At 37.5% G+C, this 19,602-nt stretch overlaps 1 protein-coding gene across 11 annotated transcripts in view; it reads left to right on the top strand.

Annotated features, from left to right (window-relative positions):
- Positions 1-19,602, top strand: part of SCMH1 (Scm polycomb group protein homolog 1) — a 170,412-nt gene that overhangs the window by 69,120 nt on the left and 81,690 nt on the right. For all 11 annotated transcript variants that reach the window (XM_082687115.1, XM_082687114.1, XM_082687113.1 and 8 more), the window contains 2 exons: positions 1,011-1,245; positions 19,085-19,173. In XM_082687115.1, the coding sequence (XP_082543241.1) occupies positions 1,011-1,245; positions 19,085-19,173 (324 nt within the window). The remainder of the gene's footprint in view (positions 1-1,010; positions 1,246-19,084; positions 19,174-19,602) is intronic.

Raw genomic sequence — 19,602 nt, 5'->3', positions numbered from 1 at the left:
GGTGTTGGTAATAGAGGAAACTGCACATGTGTTTGGGGCAGGGTGTATATGGGAGATCTCTTCACCTTCTGGTCAGTTTTCTTCTGAACCTAAAACTGCTATAAAAAACAAGATTCTTAGAAAAAAGAAATGAATTATTGATATATCCAACAATATGGGTGAATATCAGATTATGCTGAGTGAAAGGAGCTAGGCACACACAAAAAGAGTTTATTCTTTGTGACTCCACTTAGAACTGGAAAATGCAGCCAATCAAATCTACAGTGATAGAAGGTGATCAGTGTTGACCTGGGAGCAGGGGTCTGGGAAGGGCTAGACAGAGGGATTATAAAGGGACATGAGAAAACTTTGGGAGTGTGTCCGTGTTCATTATCTTTATTGTGGTAATGGCTCCTAGGGTGTTGTGCTGTGTATGGTGTCATATATATATATGTCAAGATTTAACAAAGGGTATAGTTTATGGTATGTCAACTTAACTTAAAATTGTTTTTAAATATGAATTGATTTGTAAGTTAATGGCAAAATAAGAAATGCTGCATACTATATGATTCCACCTATAACCACCTTTTAACCCCCAATAGTGTGGTGAATATACAAACCAATACACTGAAATGCTCCATGAAGAGACACTGAGTATATGGAAGTTTAATAGGATGATTTCTAAGAAGAAAATGTTATGAATACCTGGAGATTTAGGATGTTGGAGAAGATAGGATGAGCAAGCATTTAAATCAGGACCATTTGAGACACTGCTGTGCTTTTCTTACTGGTGTCAGTCAATATTTGATGCCTCTGTGGAAAGTAATTTTTTCCCCTTCATCTTACCTTCCAATGTTTCTTTTATACGAAACCCTTCCTAAGAATTAGGGAATAGTTCAAGGCAGTTGTCTTAGGCCCAGCTATAACCAATTTCAGTCCAAAGCATAAATTGTCAGGTTCCAGCTCAACATCCGTACAGAAAATGCCATTCACTCTTAGTCTTCCTAATCCCCATGGCTTGTTTTTCTCAGTCCTACACACCTCCAAGCAACGAGTTCAAGATCAGCATGAAATTGGAAGCGCAGGACCCCAGGAACACCACATCCACGTGTATTGCCACAGTGGTTGGACTGACAGGTGCCCGCCTCCGCCTTCGCCTTGATGGCAGTGACAACAAGAATGACTTCTGGCGGCTGGTTGACTCAGCTGAAATCCAGCCTATTGGGAACTGTGAGAAGAATGGGGGTATGCTGCAGCCCCCTCTGGGTGAGTAACTAGACCTAAGCTCTCCTTAGCCAATTAGTTCTTTCCAAAATTGTACATCCTATTATGGGAAAGCCTAGGGTCCCCTGCCTATTCCTTCTTTTCTGTATGGCTAAAAGAAAGGGCCCACCCAAAATGAAACGAGCTGTAAAATCTGGACAGATCCGCCTCTCCATTAACTTATAATATCCAGGCTTCTCTTAAGGTCTCTTTTTTCTAACTAGAAACCACACCTTTCATCCTTCTTTATCAGTTCTCATTTACCCTGAAAGAGAGAATAGAAGGAGATCTTACCATTTAATCTGCCTCAAAAACCACAGAGCTTTTACCAAATCCTACAGTGGTAACAAGAGGTGAAAGAAAATTTCCCAGTGGAAGTATGACTGTTAAAGGGATTCTTTCTTTCCTTTCTCCTAAATTCTCACTTGGTCCTTGTAATTTTCTCACTTTTAATTAATTTGCATTATTTTATTTAAACTAATAACCCCATTACATTTTTCTTCTCAAGATCAGACTTACCTTTTTTCTTCCCCCCTCGGTATACCTCGGTGATGTAGCCCATCTCATCAATAGCTGTTAGTCACTGCTGCAGTGAGTCTCAACAGAGAAGAGAGACAGGTTATGAGCTATGGGCTGTGTTCCCCTCAGAAGATTATACTGAATTAACTGAGCATTACATAACAGGTATCATTTGCAAGAGATCCAAAAGTGGTTACTGAACATTATCCTCCAACTAAAAACTTTATTTGTAATCTAAAATTCCAAACATATACAAAAGTAGAAGGAATAGTGCAGTTGATGTCCATGTATTCTTCATCTTTGATAATTACCATCACATAGTCAGTCTTGTTTTATTTGTGATCCGCATGTACTCCCTGCCCCCTCCTGCCCAAATGCCCAAACATCGTATCATTCTCTCCTTAAATATTTAGTATCTATGTCTCATAGATAATATTTTTAAAACATAATCACAATAACATTATCACATATAAATTAATGATAATTTATTAATATCAACAAATATTTATTCAGTGTTTAAATTTTCCCTGTTGTCTGTTTCTTTCTCTCTGTCTCTTAGTTTCTTTGAATCAGGATCCAAATATCCACATATTGCAGTTGGTTGATATGTCCTTTAAGTCTCTTTTAACCTGGGGGTTCTCCTTCTCTCTTATTTTTGTCTTACAATTTATTTGTTGAAAAGCCTAAATAATTTGTCTTTAATATCCCCCACAACTAGATTTTGCCAATTGTATCTCTATGGTATCATTTGATAGGTTTCTCTGTTTTCTCTCTCCTAGAAATTGGCAGCTAGGTCTAGAGGCTTGATCAGGTTCAGGTTCAGTTTTTTTTATAAGAATATCTCATAGATGATGGTGTTTACTTCTATTAGGAAGCATATATGGTCTCGTTGTCTCTTATTTTATAACGTAGCAGCCATTACTGCTTGTGGCCTAGATCAAAGGTTGACAGATTTTCTTAAAGTATTAGACAGCAAAACTTTCAGGCTTATTGGCCGTACATTCTCAGTTACAACTAGTCAGCTTTGTCTTTGTAATACAAAAGCAGCTAGAGACAATACATAAACAAATGAGCAATGCTGTGTTCCAATAAAATTTTAAATTTATAAAAACAGATGAACAGCTTGCTGGCTATAATTTGCTGACCCCTTATTTAGATCAATCAATTCATTATGATTGCAGAATGGGAAATTTTAATCTTATAAATAATTCTATCCACATAAATTAAATGGAATATGTCTATTAAAATAAAACTTCTATCAATTATTTGGCTATTGTGAGGATATCACTCATGGAAGAAAGCTTAAATGCTTGATTCTTTTCTTTATTTATCAATTTACAAAATGATGAATTGGTTTACTACCATCCTCCAAAAATATTTAAGGATAGTTTTTTTGTTGTTGTTGTTACTGTAGTTTACTATTGTAAACCCAAGAATTCATACATACTTGCCATGTTTCATTCCATTGCACTAATTATCCTTATTGATTGCATTTGTTGGCTATATAGGAGCCATATCAATGGTCTCCTGACTCTTTAATGCTTGATAGCTCTATTGGACTTCTGAAATTTCAAAATGTTCCAGGTTTATCTTATATATTATCTGCCCCAAATATGACTTCAGCTATTTCTTTTAGGTGCGTGGGTTCCTTTTAGTGGGAAATGATAGAGACTATAATCTGAACACTAGGGTGCTCAGAGTGGCTGCGTTGGTTGTTCTTTCTATGTCTTTTTGGCAGAGATAGGAACTGCCTTACTATTATTATTAAAGATAAAATTGTTAGTTGTTATTGATACGTCCTACTAAAATTCAGGACAAATGGTGTTTTTATTTACTTTATCTTTGCTATCTTAAATCTGTATCTCCTTTGTACTAGAACAAAACCCTCGTTCTCCATATCACTAACAAAATAACTCATTTGTTCTATTGTATAGACACATACAGTAGTCTCAGAATAACAATAACACTTTACCACCATCCTCATTACTGACAATGTTTGAGTTACTTACATCTCTTTTTTTCTTACCCTCAAGTGAGGGATAGTCAATAATATGATATAAGGTTGTTTGTGTTAGTTTCTCTCTGGGTTGCAGTGCCACCAACTTGATATAAACTTAGGTTCATTTGTTGTATTTTTTAAAGATTTATTTATTTATTTATTTGAGAGAGAGGGAGAGAGAGAGAGAATGTACATGAATGGGGGGAGGGGCAGAGGGAGAGGGAGAGAATCCTCAAGCAGACTCCCTGCTGAGCACGGAGCCCAGTATGGGGCTCAATCCCAGGACCCTGAGATCACAGCCTGAGCCAAAATCAGCAGTCAGATGCTCAATTGACAGCCACACAGGCACCCCTGTATTTTTTTTTTTTTTAGAGATTGCTTTTTAGAATTGTTCCTTTTAAAATATATATCTGATACAAATCATTCTTAAAGTAAAATCTATAGAGCAAAGTATATTCAGAGAAATCCCCTTCACCTTATTGCTTTCTTCTGCCATAGGTGTTGCTTTCTTTTAATTTTATAGTTTGTACTTCATTTTTTAAAAATACAAATATGTTTGTGTGTGTATGTGTGTCTGTGTATGTACATATATACATATGTATTCCCCACTTTATTATATAAATGACAGCATACTATGCATAGTTGTCTTAACCTTGCTTTTTTCCATTTAATGAAAGATCCTAAAGTTGATTTCTTAGTAGTGCAGAGATATTTCTCATTCCTTTTTATAGCTGCATTAAACTGTGTAGTTCTCAACCTGCTCTATGAGTCACTATTTAGAATCATCTTGATAGGCTATTAAAAAGCACAATTGACCCTTGAACAACCCAGGTTTGCACTGCATAGCTCCATCGTACACAGATTTATTTCGGTAAGTATAGTACACTATTATAAATGTATTTTCCCTTCCTTGTTTTCTTAATAACATTTTCTTTGTTTTTTTAAAGATTTTTTAATATTTTTTTGATAGTGAGAGCACAAGTAGACAGAGCAACAGACAGAGGGGCAGGCAGAGGGAGAGGAGAGGCAGGCTCCCTGCTGAGCAGAGAGCCCAATGTGGAGCTTGATCCCAGGACCCTGGGATCATGACCTAAGTCAAAGGCAGATGCTTAACTGACTGAGCCACCCAGGTACCCCTTAATAACATTTTCTTTTCTCTAGCCTATTTTAAGAATACTCTATATAATACATAAAACATACAAAATATGTGTTAATCAGGTCTTTACATTATTGTTAAGGTTTCAGGTCAACAGTAGGTTTTTAGTAGTTAAGTTTTGAGGGAGTCAAAAGTCACACACGATTTTTTGAGTGCATGCGGTGGTAGGGGGTTGTACCCCTTCTGCATCATTCAGGGCTCAACTATATAAAGTTCCAAGGATAATGGTGACAATTTAAATCACAGTCTTTCAATAAATTCTCTAGAAACGTGTGGATCAAAAAGGAAACCAAACCAATTTAAACATTACTAGGAGTCAAGAATACCACAGATTTCAATCACATATTGTCTACATGTTCAGGTATAAAGATCTGAAATCGTTAGAGCTAGTACGTGACCCCCTGACCCAAACCAGAATGAATAGTTTTATGTAGGTAGAAATGGCATTTAGAAAGGTGAGGGCAGTGGGGGCCTAACACAGTCAAAATTACCTCCAGGAAAAGAGAATTCAATTTAGAGTGGGAAATACTGAGAACAGAGCTAAGATCTACTTGATTAGAGCATTGGCTACTGGGGAATCCAAAGGAAGAGAGTGAATTGAAAAAGTGTGAGGGACTAGAGATAGCACTCTTGAGAAGATAACTACCTTTGAGGGAGGACAGACATATGTTGAAGGAAAAGAAGGAAGCAGGGGTGTTGTAATTCAGAATTATACAGAAACAGAAGAGAATCAGTCAAAAGACAGACCAGTCTTCCCATTCCATCCCAACAGTCTCATCTACTAAAGAAACTGTGTTTCACTATGTCAACAGAAATTCATAACCCAAGATTCCTGCCAAAACAGAACTTCCTGTATTTGTTGGTCCAGGAAAATATAAGATATTTCACATGATTAAGAAATAACAGTCAGTATCTACAAAAAGTTTCTATATGATGAAAAACCAAAGATGAGGATAAAACTATTTTAACTACTGAAAATTCTGCCAAAATCAGCGACTAACCAGAAGAAAACTATTACACAACAGCAAACTTGAATTAAACAAGTATTGACAGATATGAAAAAAAAAACCCTTTAATCATAAATTTTAAAGGTCAGACTAGAAATGCAGAAGAGACGGGAAAGTGTGAAAATAGAATTGTCCAAACTCAAGGAAAAAAAATTGAAGAAAAACAAAATAATCGCAATTGCAGACTCAATTCCAGGGTGCCCAATGGATAACAGGCTTAACTGAAAATATAATAAGGGATATTGAGAAGAGAAATAAAACAGCCAAGAGAATAAAAGTAAATATTTGGAAAGGTTAAAAAGTATCAGAAAGGAACCATTAGATATAGAACATAATCAATAAAGATAGAATGTGTATATGTAAATGTATGTATGCATGTATAATTGGAGTCCCTGAAGAAGACGAACAAAATAATGAAACAGTTGATACTTAAAATTATAAGAAAGTTTTCCAAAAATTAAAGAAGACATGAACCTACATATTGAAGAGGGCTTTTTCCTGGAAAGACTGTTTCAGATTGGTTACACTAAGATGTATCTTAGTAAAACTATTACACTCTAAGAATAAAGAAAAATCCCTCTAAGCCTTCAGAAAAAAAGGCCAAGTGTATTTACAAGGGAAAGAAAGTGAACTTTGCATCATACTTCTCTACAGCAAAGTACAAAGAAAGAAAATAAGAACGGGGTGTTTTATATCTATACAAGCTGTTTTTCAGGTATTGAACTTATACTGAAACTGTGTTCAGTGTGCAAGAACTCGGGAAGTACTATAACCCCAAGCCCTACCTGAGGAATCAGTTACGGAAAGAGCTTCATCCAAACAAGGAATGATCAGTGATCAAGCTAAGAAAAACACAGGTGGAAACAAGAGTAGAACAGTATGGTATCAGTATGGATCCCATGAAGGGAAAGAACCCACACAGTAATTTGAACACAGAGAGTGTAATATAATTGTTAACTGTAACACAGGATTGGGATATTGAGGGATTGGCTAATCAAAAAGGAAAGAGAACTTTAAAGAATATAAGAGCAGACTTAAGGAGAAGCCACTACACTGGAGCTGAGATAGAGACCCCAAGGAAAGACCTCCCCTCCCCCACCCTCAGGACAGAGAAGTCGATCTTGTTGGAGGAGGCACAACTGTGGCTCACTGGATGAGAGAAGTCACTGTGGTGCTACAGCAGTGGAACTTGCTAGAAATTTGCAAGAGGTACTTTTAGGGTACCTCTAAGGAAAGCAGTTCACGGAGAGCTGTCTCTCTGGAGTGCTACAAAACCATCTGTGGGAGGGTGGTGGCAGCGCTGACTACTGATACTGCTGGCTGTCAGGCCCTGCAGGATATGCGCAATGGAGAAGGTGGGCGTACTGCAGGAGCCTGCCATGTGAACATGCTATAACCAGGAAGCAAACCCCCTTCCTCCTGTAATATCCTTAGATGGGATCAAAGGATATCACCTGAAACTGATAAACCAAATAGTAGAAACCAAAATGAGGAAAAGGTAAATTAAGGACATTAGAAAATATGTTAGTATAAAGGTAACCACAAAAACAAAATTCCAAAATTTCCTGCATAACAAAGGAACAAAAAGATCAAGGAGCAGACCATACAGAGAAAGAAATGAACTAAATATGGAAAGCACCATAAATAAAACATAATGTGAGAGAGTTGAGACCAAATGTGTAATTTACATCAATAAATGTAAATGGTTTTAACTCACCTATTGAAAAAAAAATTTTTCAGATTGGTGCTCAAAGTCAAGCCCAGTAGAAGTGAAGGAGAAAGACCAAAAACAAAAGGATGGACAAGGCGATACAAAGGAAAGTCAAACAATATAATAGTGGAGATTGCAGTTCTGGTATGAGACAAGGTAGAATTCAGACCAAGATGCATGAAACAAGAGAAGCCACTTTATAATGCTTAATGGTGACACAATTCACAATGAAAATATAATAGTTAAAAATATTTCAGAACCAGATCACATAGTATCTGTCTTCACAAAATAGAAATGATGGTAGATGCAAAGAGGTGGTAGAGAGACAAACACACTAATAGATTTAACACACCTCTCAAGGCAAGGGAGCCCAAGAGACAAAAAGTAAAGGTATTAAAGACTTTCTTTTCTGTAAGTTGTACCAAAACATCTACTTTCATTTATACCATTCCTCCAAATAAAGTAATTTGGTACCAAAAAAGATAAATAAATAGAAAGACTTTAATGAATAAGGCAGATCATATATGTGTATGCATGTGAAACTTTATACCTGCTAAATGTCCTTCTACATTGAAATCTAAAACTCTAAACAACTCTTGCTTGAAAAGGGAAATATAAACTAAAATTGCAAAATTTCTAAAAAGTAATGATAATAAACATCACATATCAGAATTTTGAGATCAATTAAAGCAGTAATTGGAAGAAAACTGATAGCCTTAACTGCTTGACATGAACAAAAATGAAAAGGGTAAAAATTAAGAATTTAAATTCCCAATTCAAAAGACTAGAAAAAAAGTCACAGTACAAAGAAGATAAAAAGGAAGAAGAAAAATAAAGATAAAACAGAAGCTAATGAGGTAGAAAGTAAAAAAGCAATAAATCAAAATACTGGTCTTTTGGGGGGAAAGTACACAAAATACACAAACCACTAGTTAGCCTATGAAAGAAAAAAAAAGGAATAAGTGCAGATATACAAACGTAGAGATGACAAAGGGAGGAAATAACTAGATGTAAGTAAAATAGAAAAGTGAGATGAAATAGGAAAATACTATTGTCAAAATTGACCCAAATAACATTGTTATATTTAAACAGATACATAGAAAACATATAAAAGATTTCAAAAAATTGTATTGTACCTATAGCAAAGCACTATGTGCAGGTTATTTAACGGGAATCCTGTAAAACCTCTAAGACCAGATTTTCTCCTTCTACTTAAGTTGTTATAAGTCAGTGATAGCCAAAAGAGCTTTCTGTGATAATGGAAATGTTTTGCATCTGTGCTGTCCAGTGTGGTAGTCAGCAGCCACATGTGGCTACTGCAACTAAAGACCTAAATTTTTAATTTTGCTTAATTATAGTTTAAAGTTAAAAAGCCTGTGTGGCTGATGGCTACTCTACTGGACAGTGCAGTTCTAGATCATAGAAAAGTAGGAAAACATGAAGGTTCTTTTCATGAAGCAGGTAGAATTTGGATACCTAAGCCTGGTTTATATTACACACACACACAAACACACACACACACAATTTCATGTATGAATATTGTTATAAAAATCTTAAAATATTAGGAATTAGAATTCAGCATATTTAAAACAATAATTTGTCAAAGCAAAGTAATGTTTTTTTTTTCTGAGAATGAAAAGAAGATTTAACTTTAGAAAAATCGCTAGTGAAATTCACCATATTACAATAGGTAAGGAAGAAAGTCATCTGACCTTTGACAAAAATTAGCATTCTACCTAGGACTCACATTTTCTGATTTCACAACTTATTATACAGCAACAAAACTCAATACATGTGGTACTGGTATGAAGATAGACATAGATCAGTGGATTAGGTTTGAGAGTCCAGAAATGAACTTATATGTTTATGCTCAACTGATTTTCAGCAGCAGTACTGAGACAGTTCAATGGATTCCCAACAGCTGGTGGAGAGCCAGCTGGGTATGCACATAGAGAAGAATGACGCCGGAACTTACCTCCACACTATGTACAAAAATTAACTCCAACCGGATGATAGTCCTAAATGTAGAAGCTATAACTATAAAACTCCAAGGAGAAAATATAGGGGGAAAGCTTCATGACATTGGAATTGGCAATGATTTCTTGGAAATGACACCAAAAGCACAGGCTATAAAAAGAAAGAAAATCACATTAAAAACTTTTGTTCACCAATGGACAATATCAGCAGAATGAAAAGGGAACTCACAGGATGGCAGAAAATATTTGCAAATCCTGTATCTGAAAAGAGGTTAATATCCAGAATATTTTTAAAAATTCCTTCAACTCAACAACAATAAAAAAACAAACAACCTGATTATAAAATGAGCAAAGGACTTGAATAGACATTTTTCTAAATGGCCAGTAAGCACATGAAAAGATGCCCAGCATCACTAATCATTAGGAAAATACAAATCAAAACCACACTGAAATAATATTTCACACCCATTAAGATGGCTATTATCAAATAGAAAAAAGTGTTGGTGATGATGTGGAGAAATTGGAATCTTTGTGCACTATTGATGAAGATATAAAATGGTGCAGCCACTATGGAAAACAATATGGTGTTTATTCAAAAAATGAAAAATAGAATTACCATATGATTTAGCACTTCCACTTTCTGGGCATACAGACAAAACAATTAAAAGCAGGGACTCAAGCAGATATTTGTATACCTATGTTTAGAAGCATTATTCACAGTAGCCAAAAGGTCGAAAAAACCCAAATGTATGTCAGTGGAAAAAGGCTAAACAAAATGTGGCATATTCATACAGTGGATTGTTACTGAACTTTAAAAAGGAAAGAGATTCTGACCCATGCTACAATATAGATGTTGTGGTAAGTGAAATAAGCTGGTCACAAAAGGACAAACACTGTATGATCCCACTGAGATGAGATACCTAATTTAGGTAAATTCAGAGACAGAAAATAGAATGGTGGTTGCTAGGAGCTGGTGGGGAGGAAAGAATGGCAAATTATTGTTTAATGGCTGCAGAGTTCCCTTGGGGAAGGTGAAGTTCTGGAGATGCATGGTGGTGATGGTTGCACAGCAGTGTGAATATGCTTAATGCCCCTTTTGAGAAAGAGAAAGGGGAATATGTATACACACATGTGCACCTTTTATCCACAAAATTCCATATTTCGTATACTTTTATAAGAAGAAACATGGGAGTGTTAAACCAGAAAAAATGAAAAGGTCACCTACTGGGAGTATCTGAGAATAGTGTAGAAATTATAGCAATGGGAGTGAGATTTCTCTGAGAATACTCTTATATTCTCTGAACTTTTGTGTTAATTAACTATTTTACTCAAAAAAATAAAATGAAACCAGAAAAAAAACAAATTGTAACCTAAAATTGATTACAAACAGAAACAAACTGAACTGTGTATCAAATGGATATCATAACAACCTTGAAAAAGTTAATTCAAATAACTTCCACACAGAACCTTCACAGTATACCCTTAATGGGACATATTTCAAAGGAAAAAAATGGAACTTCAAACAAATTCTGATGTTTTCTTAATCTTAGTGGTTTTACCTTAATCATCTGAAGCTATTCTACATGCATTGAAGATAGAGCCATTGAGTAAATAAGATACAAACATGGGACGGGGGAATATGAAGAACCCTGTAGTACAGATTTTGAGTTGCAGGTATCTATATGAACTGTTAATTCAAAAAAAATTATATAATTTTATATATACTTGTACTATAATTCCATAAGCTCTGTTCATTGAAAAGGTTTAGAAGGAAAGACACCTCAGTAGCAATGTGGTTCCTAAATCCCACTCTTCACAGGAAGGAATCATGGCTCCGTGGAGAAATGGCTGATTTCAAGGCTGAGCAGAAGAGAAAATGTAAGGCAAATTTGGAACCTTCTGTTATTCCAGAAAGAAAAGAATTCTCAAAGAATGATGGGAACCTATCAGAAAGACACAGGAGCCAGCTAGAAGGGGCTCTGACTCACCAAAATTGGAGCAATATGATCAGAAAGAATAATGAAAACAAAAGAACAATGGTATTGGCTTCCATGGGTCCCTAGTGTACAAAAACAAAAAAATTTTACATTTGCAGGAAAAGCTCTAATTACAGAATGACAGCTAATAAATATAGAAATAATATAGCTAATAAATATAGATAGAAAATTACCATTTTGCAACCTCCATTTTAATTGATTCAGTCAGGGATAATCAATGAATGCTAGAACGATTGGGTTAAAAAAAAGGTTATCAGAGAATAGGATATTCACATAATCTCAGTGTTTTTCTACACTGATTACCTATTAATTACAAAGGGAAATTATAATGAAGAAATCTGTCAGTCACTCCTTTACAAGTGATCAAATTTAGTATCAGTGATTAGATAAATGGACATTATGTGCTTCTTAAAGTAATGAAGTGAGAAGTATTCAACATCACTTGTATTTCTATCAAAACTGGTTAGTATGAGTATAATCATAAGGAAACAATCAGAAATCCAAATTTTGGGGTATTCTATTAAACAGCTAGCCCACACTTTTCAAAAACATGTTTCATGGAAAACAAAGGCAATAGGACTGTTCTAGACTAAAGGAGACTAAAGGAACATGACAACCAAATGCAATATGTAATTCTTGATCAGTTCTTGTATTTAAAAATTAAATAGCTATAAAGGACATTCTGGGGACAATTAATATTTTTAATTAAATTTCTTGGGTATGACAGTATTGCAGTTTTAAAGGAGAGTGTCCTTGTTCTAAGGACAAGTATACTGATGTATTTAGGGGTGAAGTGTCACTGTGTCTCTGACTTTCTTGTAGTTCAGAGGAAAAAGTGTGTGTAGATAGATGGAAAGCAAAATAGTGAAATGTTGCTAGTTGTTAAATCTAGGTAAAGGGTACATGGTTGTTCATGTACTGTTTTGCTACTTTAGGTTTAAGATTTTTCAAAATAAAAAGTTTAAATTATGTATATAATTATACATATATATGTGTGTGCGTGCTCATGTTCCCCAGGCCTCCTCTGGACTTCTCCCCAGAGTTGCTGAATCAGAATCTCTAGGTAATGAGGCTTGGGATTCTGCATGGTAAAATGACTCTCCCGAGACTCTAATGAAATTGGTCTTTATTTGGGAAACATTGCTCTAGAAGAGCATTCTTCTCCTGTAAAATCTTGTATGATTTGTGTGTGTATGTGTGTGTGTTCTGTTCACAAAGGAAACATTCATACTCCCTTGCAGAGTCCTCCAGGGGAAAAGGTGGAAAGGTAGAATGATCCTCAGGTGACACTATTAACTCAATGCTACCAACCTTTTCCTCACACCCCCTTGTTTCACTGACCTATTCTACTACTCAGGACTGTGATTATTTCTTATAAACAGGACTGTTTGAATCACTAGTTCTTAAACTTGGCTGCCAATTAGAATCACCCAGAGAGTTCTTAAGAATTTCAGTGCCTAGGCCTTACCTCGTTAAATCAGAATTTCTGATAATGGGTGAGACCAGTGTAGTCTTTACTGCTCCCTCAGGGGATTCCAATGTCTACTTTTGGGAATCTAAAACAGAAGCTGGCTTCTGGTGAGGCCCCTAGTTGAGTATGTCAGGATCCCAGTACAAAGTGCCTAGTCAGCAAACTTAGTCACATGGCCTGGGGTATATGTGGGTACCTTGACTTGAAAGGAATCCTTTGTATATTCCTGTCACTGATCAGTCTTTCCACTTGCTATAGCTTCCCAGGCCTGTCAATAGAAAGTAGGTTTTAAAAAGATACACATCTCATTTTGTGATCACAGAATATGAACTCCATAAAAACCTCTGGGGGTGGTCAACCCCAAAATTTGGAAGTCACTTTAACCATGGTGTCTTAAAAATATTCACTAAACTCCCTCTTCTCTACAGCAAGGACTCTGCCAGACCCAGGTATACATATACCTATCTCAAGGTAAGTCGCGACCTCCACCCTCAATTAAATCAATCTGAGGTAACTTGTGTTGGTAAGTGTATATGGGAATGGAACAGCGGTGTGGGGATAGAGTCCTAACAGAACTAAAAGGAATCCAGTCTTCCCAAATAGTCAGGCCGGATATTCACTTCTTCCTCAGGGAAGACAGTGTGGTTGACATTTCTCTGCCAGTTTCACTTCTCCTTTCTTTCATGCGTGGGGTAAAATTGAGCTCATCCACTCAACTCAGTTTGGAAGCATGGCTTTAGTTCTGTTTCATCATCTGACAAATACAGAAACAGGGAAAAGGAAGTAAGTTGTCCAGGGTTGTACATTGAGTTAGTGGCATCTTTCTGTACATGAATTTGTAGATGTACATGTATGTAAAGCTCCTCTTGGAGAAGAAAGGGAGTTGGGAATCGTCTTGACAGCCATAGAGTCTAATAACTTCACAAAGCTTGGAATTATTAGATGGGACCATGGCTGGGTAGGGAGGGGAACCCACTACCAGGTGGTTCCTGATATGCATGTGGTTCTGTTACTCGCCACCAGAGGGCATGAACTTTGGTTAAATCCTAGGCCTGCTGATCTGCATCTAAGTTCAGAGCTTCCTCAGGTCAAGGTTAGTTTAAACAGCTGGATCCTAACTTATTCAGTAGTCCCACTAGTGGGACTTGGGAATATCAGGAAGCTCCTTACAATTGGTTCTTTATAAATATTTTTTTAAAAGAAATCCTAGGTAAGCACAGAACACTTGCAGCATGCCTGTGTTTAGAACTAGAGAGACCTGGCTTTGTCTTATTAGCTCAGCTACTTAAAAGCTTAGTTATGTGGGCAGTGGTGAGTTCCTCTTCCATGACTTTTAACCTTGAATTTCAATTGCCTCACCTGCCAGATCGTTCCTAAACTCTGCCATACCTGGTTTTTGTGAGTATTTAATGGGATAACATGAGAAAGTGTCCATCGATTCTTGGTACCTGTTTACTAAGTGGAGATTTTTCCTTTGTCCAGTAAAAACTCATGGAGTTTATATCATAGTTGGAAAAGACATACACATTAAAAGGAAAAAAAGAAAGAAAATCCAGACAATGATAAGGGCTAAGGACCAAAAGGAACAGGATTTAGGAAGCTGTTTTAAGTAAGATGGCCTAGGAATGCCTCTCTGAGGAGATGATAGTTCGGCAAAGAATTAACAAAGATTTGAGAAAGGGAAGGGTGTTTGAGGCAGGATACAGCTTGGTGTGTCTGAGAAATAGAAAGATCAGTGAAAGGGGACAGAGGAGTGACAGGAGGTGAGTTAGGAGAAGTAAGCAAATTCCAGACCATGTAAGCCTTGTTAACATACCTGAAGACCATAAATTTATTTTGTGTTATGGGATGTAAGCATAACAGTAATGTGGTCTGATTTATATTTAAAAACACACACACAAACATACCATTCTGGCTGTTATGTGGAGCAGTAGGGAGGCAAAAGTAGAGGCAGGGAGTCTAGGTAGAAAGCTGATGGAGCATTCTAGGCAGAGTGTAACTGGGCCTTAGATTGGGGCAGTCACTGGTGGGTGAGAAATCTTGAATGGCAAGAAATGGTTTGAAGATGCACATGCTGTCAAGCCTTGCTGACTAAATGTATTTGAGGGGTGCTAGAAGGAAGGCATCAGAGGTGACTTTCAGGCCTTTTGGCCTGAGCCAGCTGGGTTTAAATAAATGGTAGCAGTGAGCTGAGATGACTGGACAAGTTGGAGGCGGGCAGCAAATCCAGAGTTGTGCTTGAAACTTAGTCATTAGCATCCAAGTAGACTTACAGAACAAGTTGGAAATATGGCCATGAAACTCAGGGCAGAGGTTTGAGCTGGGGATATAAATTGGCAGTCCTATTTTCCAGGAAGGGACTGGAGACCAAGAAGAAGAGGACAAGTGGCCAAGCGCTAAGGTGCTCCCGCTTTCAGAGGTTGGGATTTCTGAACCCACCTGTTCTTTTCCTCATAAGCACCCCAGGCCATTGTTTAATTCAAGGAGATCCTCAAATTACTATTTTTATTCTTCTTCTCTTCCCTCTTATACAAATTCATGACCCAAACTCCTTTTACCAGTAAAAACATTACAGTAGGGCTTAGTGATGAAATATTTGAAGATATTAATGTGCTGATTGATAATGAAGGTTCTGGAGACAGAGGAAATGGGCTGAAATCCTGCCTCTGCTATTGACTAGTTAGTGTAGTCCCCTCAGATTGTACTTCATTTCCCTAAGCTCAGTCTTTCCATCTGTAATGGCCAGCATTTATCTAACACCAGTCATATACCAGGCTGAGTTTTAAGTCTTTCACTTGTCTTAACCTATTTTAATCCTTAGAACAACCCACTAAGGTGGTTACCATTTCTATTCCACTTTATTGTTAAAAGAAAGCAAAACCAGAGAGAGTTTTTGTAATTTGCCCTGGGTTACGCATCAGGTAAATGGCAGAGCCAGATTTGAATCTAAGCAGCCTGGTTCCTGAACCAGTGCTCCTTTTCTCATACCTAATTCACAGAGTTGTAGTGATTAAATGAGGTAACCCACTTAGCGTGCACAGCACATAGAGCCTAGCATTTCATATGTGCATAATATATGTTCTCTTTGGAAGGCAGCATAGTATGAAAGAGAACTTTCATGGAAGAGAACCCAGATGAGGGTCCTAGGGCTCCAGGCTGATTCTACAAGAGCAATTTGTGTTACCACAGTTAAGTTTTGTAGCCTCCCTGGACTTCAGTTTTAGACTTCAGTTCAACCTGCAACATAAAATCTTTGTACAGTATGGTCTCTGAGGGCCCTTTCAATGGTAAAATGCTATCTGTGACTGCCCAAGACTGAATTGGGATACCTTTGAATTTGGAGGGGGGGTCCCACATCACCGTAAGCGTTGGGGAATAAGGTCCCTCGGTAATTCCTTGGGTTGGTAACATTTCTGTGTTACTTCTGTGCTGTTCTTGAAGGAGCTTGGTAGGAGATGGCGAAACAGAATAGTTAAGAGCCTGAGGTCTAGAGTGGGGCCATCATATATGGCAGTCTTCATCACTTACTACCCTGGACAAGATACTTACTTTGAGTTTCCATTTCATCTTCTGCAAACTAAGGGTAGTAACAGTGCATACCTCGTGGTATTATTTCAGATATCCAGAAGGAAATTGCATGTGAAGAATTTTATGCACAATAAACAGTCAATACAAATTAGCTATTACAATATTATTATAGTGTTTCCAGAGCTGAGAGAGGACTTTTTTTTTTTTTCCTTCAAGTTCCAGGTGAGCTAGGAGCTCCAGAGTAACCTATTTCTAAAAGAATGGAATTGGTAATTACATAGCAAGGCACTCCTTGGGAACTGAGGACATGAATCTGAATGTTCTGATCATGTAGTCATTCCTCCTACTTCTCTTTTATCAAGGTATAGCAGGCATCTCTCTAGAACAGTTGTGCCTTGCCTCGCCTTGCCCAGAGGTGTGGTGAACAAATTCACGGCACATCTGCTCTAGGTTTGACTTGCCTCGGCCCTTGCCTGACCTGAGCAGAGTTGTTTGCCTCACATACAGACCAGACCTGAATTTCTGAAGAAATTTATTTATTTTACTCTGATCAAAGGAAAAGTGTAGTCAAGACTCCTTTGACTGTGAGTAACAAAACTCTACTCAAACCAGGTGAAAGGAGGAAGCAAGAATTACCGACTCCGTATGACCAAGAAGTTAAGGCCTGCAGCCGAGTGTATTTGGACACAGGGTTTTAAACACTCTCATGGCTCCCCATCTCTTGCTCTACCATGGCTTTATTCTCAGTTATGTTCTCCATGTAGCAGTGCCAAACCTACAGACATCCTTCTAGCCATGATCTCAGAGAAAGACAGACACTCCTCCAACACGCCTATCCTGTCAGAATGCAGCTGACCCAACTTGGGACATACATACACATTCTCAGTGGGGAGAGTCTGATGCCTTCACCTGGCATTGTTTTCTGTTCCATAGCCAGGTTGGTACAGTCATGCGATAGGCATTCCCACCAAATCACACAGAATTTTTCCAGAAGGAAAAAAGACTAGGCAAGCAAAAAAGTAAACAGTAGCAGTTCTGGATGAAGGGATGGGAACATCCACATTACTGTCACCACTGCTGATACAAATGAGTGGCCTCAGGACCTCGTCTGACCTGGGGGAGCTTGGCTTAGCCCAGCCAGCTTTGAGACAAAACGTTTACATCATGTGGGGCGGTAACTCTCTAATCTCCACATTTTTCTATCTTTTCACTCCCCCCCCCTTAACTACAGTTATTAATTAATACTTAATCCCCAAAGTCGATTCTTCCTTTTTCATTTTGCTTGCGCATTGATAGTCTAGGATATGTAGTCCCACAGTGTGGGCTGAAGGGTCCTACTGCCTGGGTTTCAGTTCTGTCCTCATTTGCTCACTTCGAGATCTTAAGTTTACTTTATACCTCTCTTCTCCTCTATAAAGTGGAGATAATATCTACCTCCCTGGGTTGTCTTGAGTAGTAGATGGTCTATGGAAAGCGATCGGCACGGTGTCACACACACAGTAAAGTTCTCAATAATAACAGTTGATATTTCCAGCTCTGCAGCTTTGATGCAGCCTGTCTGTTGTTTTGTGAGGAATGGGAAAGCTGAGGTCGATGGGGAGACTTCTCAAAAAACACTAGTTTTGAGTATCTCAGGTTAGAGAGTTGAAGCCAAATAAAGGGAAACATTCAGAGTTCTATTTGGAAGACCTAACTACGATAACAATCTTATTTTTACAATTTATTAATTAAGTGGCACATTTTTTGCTGCTTTTACTTGCTGAACGACAATGGACAATTAATCTCTCTAGGCTTCTTTTTACTCTCTGGGAAAATGTGTATTTTGGGATAGGATTGTCCCTTCCATCTTCATCATTGTCTCATCCTTAATTGTTTAAGGAAAAATGAGTATCAGAAAGTGTTTTGTACTCTGTGTGTGTGTGTGTGTGTGTGTGTGTGTGTGTATGAGAAAGGAAGAGAAAGTGAGACACAGAGAGAGAAATAATGAGTTAGTTTAATATGGAAAGAAACCAAAAAGATTTACGTGTATATTGGGTGTATCAGTTGACCTATTTGGTTTCTTCTTAAGAGATTATCCTATCCCCTTTCACACTCTGCTGTCTAGATCATTTCTAAGAATTGGTTAATCCTGTCACACATCTATTTTGGACTTTTCAAGGAAAGCTTTTTAAACATTATAATATGTATTTTCTAATACTTTTCACAGAGTCAGAAAAGGTGGTTGGGGACTTTGTTCCACTTCTTACTCTGCAACATTACCTTGGGCAAGTTCTGTGCCCTCTCCTTTGCCTCATTTCCTTGGCTGTCTAATGAGGCATTCTATTTCACCTTTAAGTCCTTTCCTAACAGCCTGTGGTTCTGTAACTGCCACAGCATATAGATTGCGGCAGGAGTAGCTGGATTCCCAAGGGAAAACTTGATCTCACCACTCCCTTTTGAAACACATTTTTTATCTGTTGCCCATTATGTTTGCTGCAGGATTTCGGCTGAATGCCTCCTCTTGGCCCATGTTCCTTTTGAAGACACTAAATGGAGCAGAGATGGCTCCCATCAGGATTTTCCACAAGGTATGGTGTCCTTCAGATATCACCACTTGCCTAAGGTCAGATGCTCTCGTTCTTTCATTTACTAAGCCCCTAGTGTCTATGTTATGAAGTGAGGGTGCCTTCTCAGAAACTAGTTCAGAGGGAGAATTTTTTAGTACCTTAGGAAGCAGCACCTGTCCCTGGAGGAAATTTCACTCTAAGTCGGGATTCCTAGGTTTGGGGTCCCCACTCTGCCAAAAATAAGCAGTGTCCTTTTGTCCTTATCTGTAAGTGGGATTCTGTCTCACAGGGTTGTTAAGTTAAAATGTGTTTAACAGTAAAACACATAAAATATATTATAAATCTAAAGGAGCTATTGTCATCTTAGATCTTGGAATTCCCTAAGGTCCATATGCTAAACAAAGAGAAAGAAAACTCTTTTTTGAATGACTACAGTGTGTTTGGAGTTGC

The sequence above is a fragment of the Mustela nivalis genome, assembly GCF_964662115.1.
Source record: "Mustela nivalis genome assembly, chromosome: 10".
NCBI lineage: Eukaryota > Metazoa > Chordata > Mammalia > Carnivora > Mustelidae > Mustela > Mustela nivalis.
The sequence above is the reverse complement of the archived record's forward strand: the minus strand, read 5'-3'. Positions and strand labels throughout refer to the sequence as shown.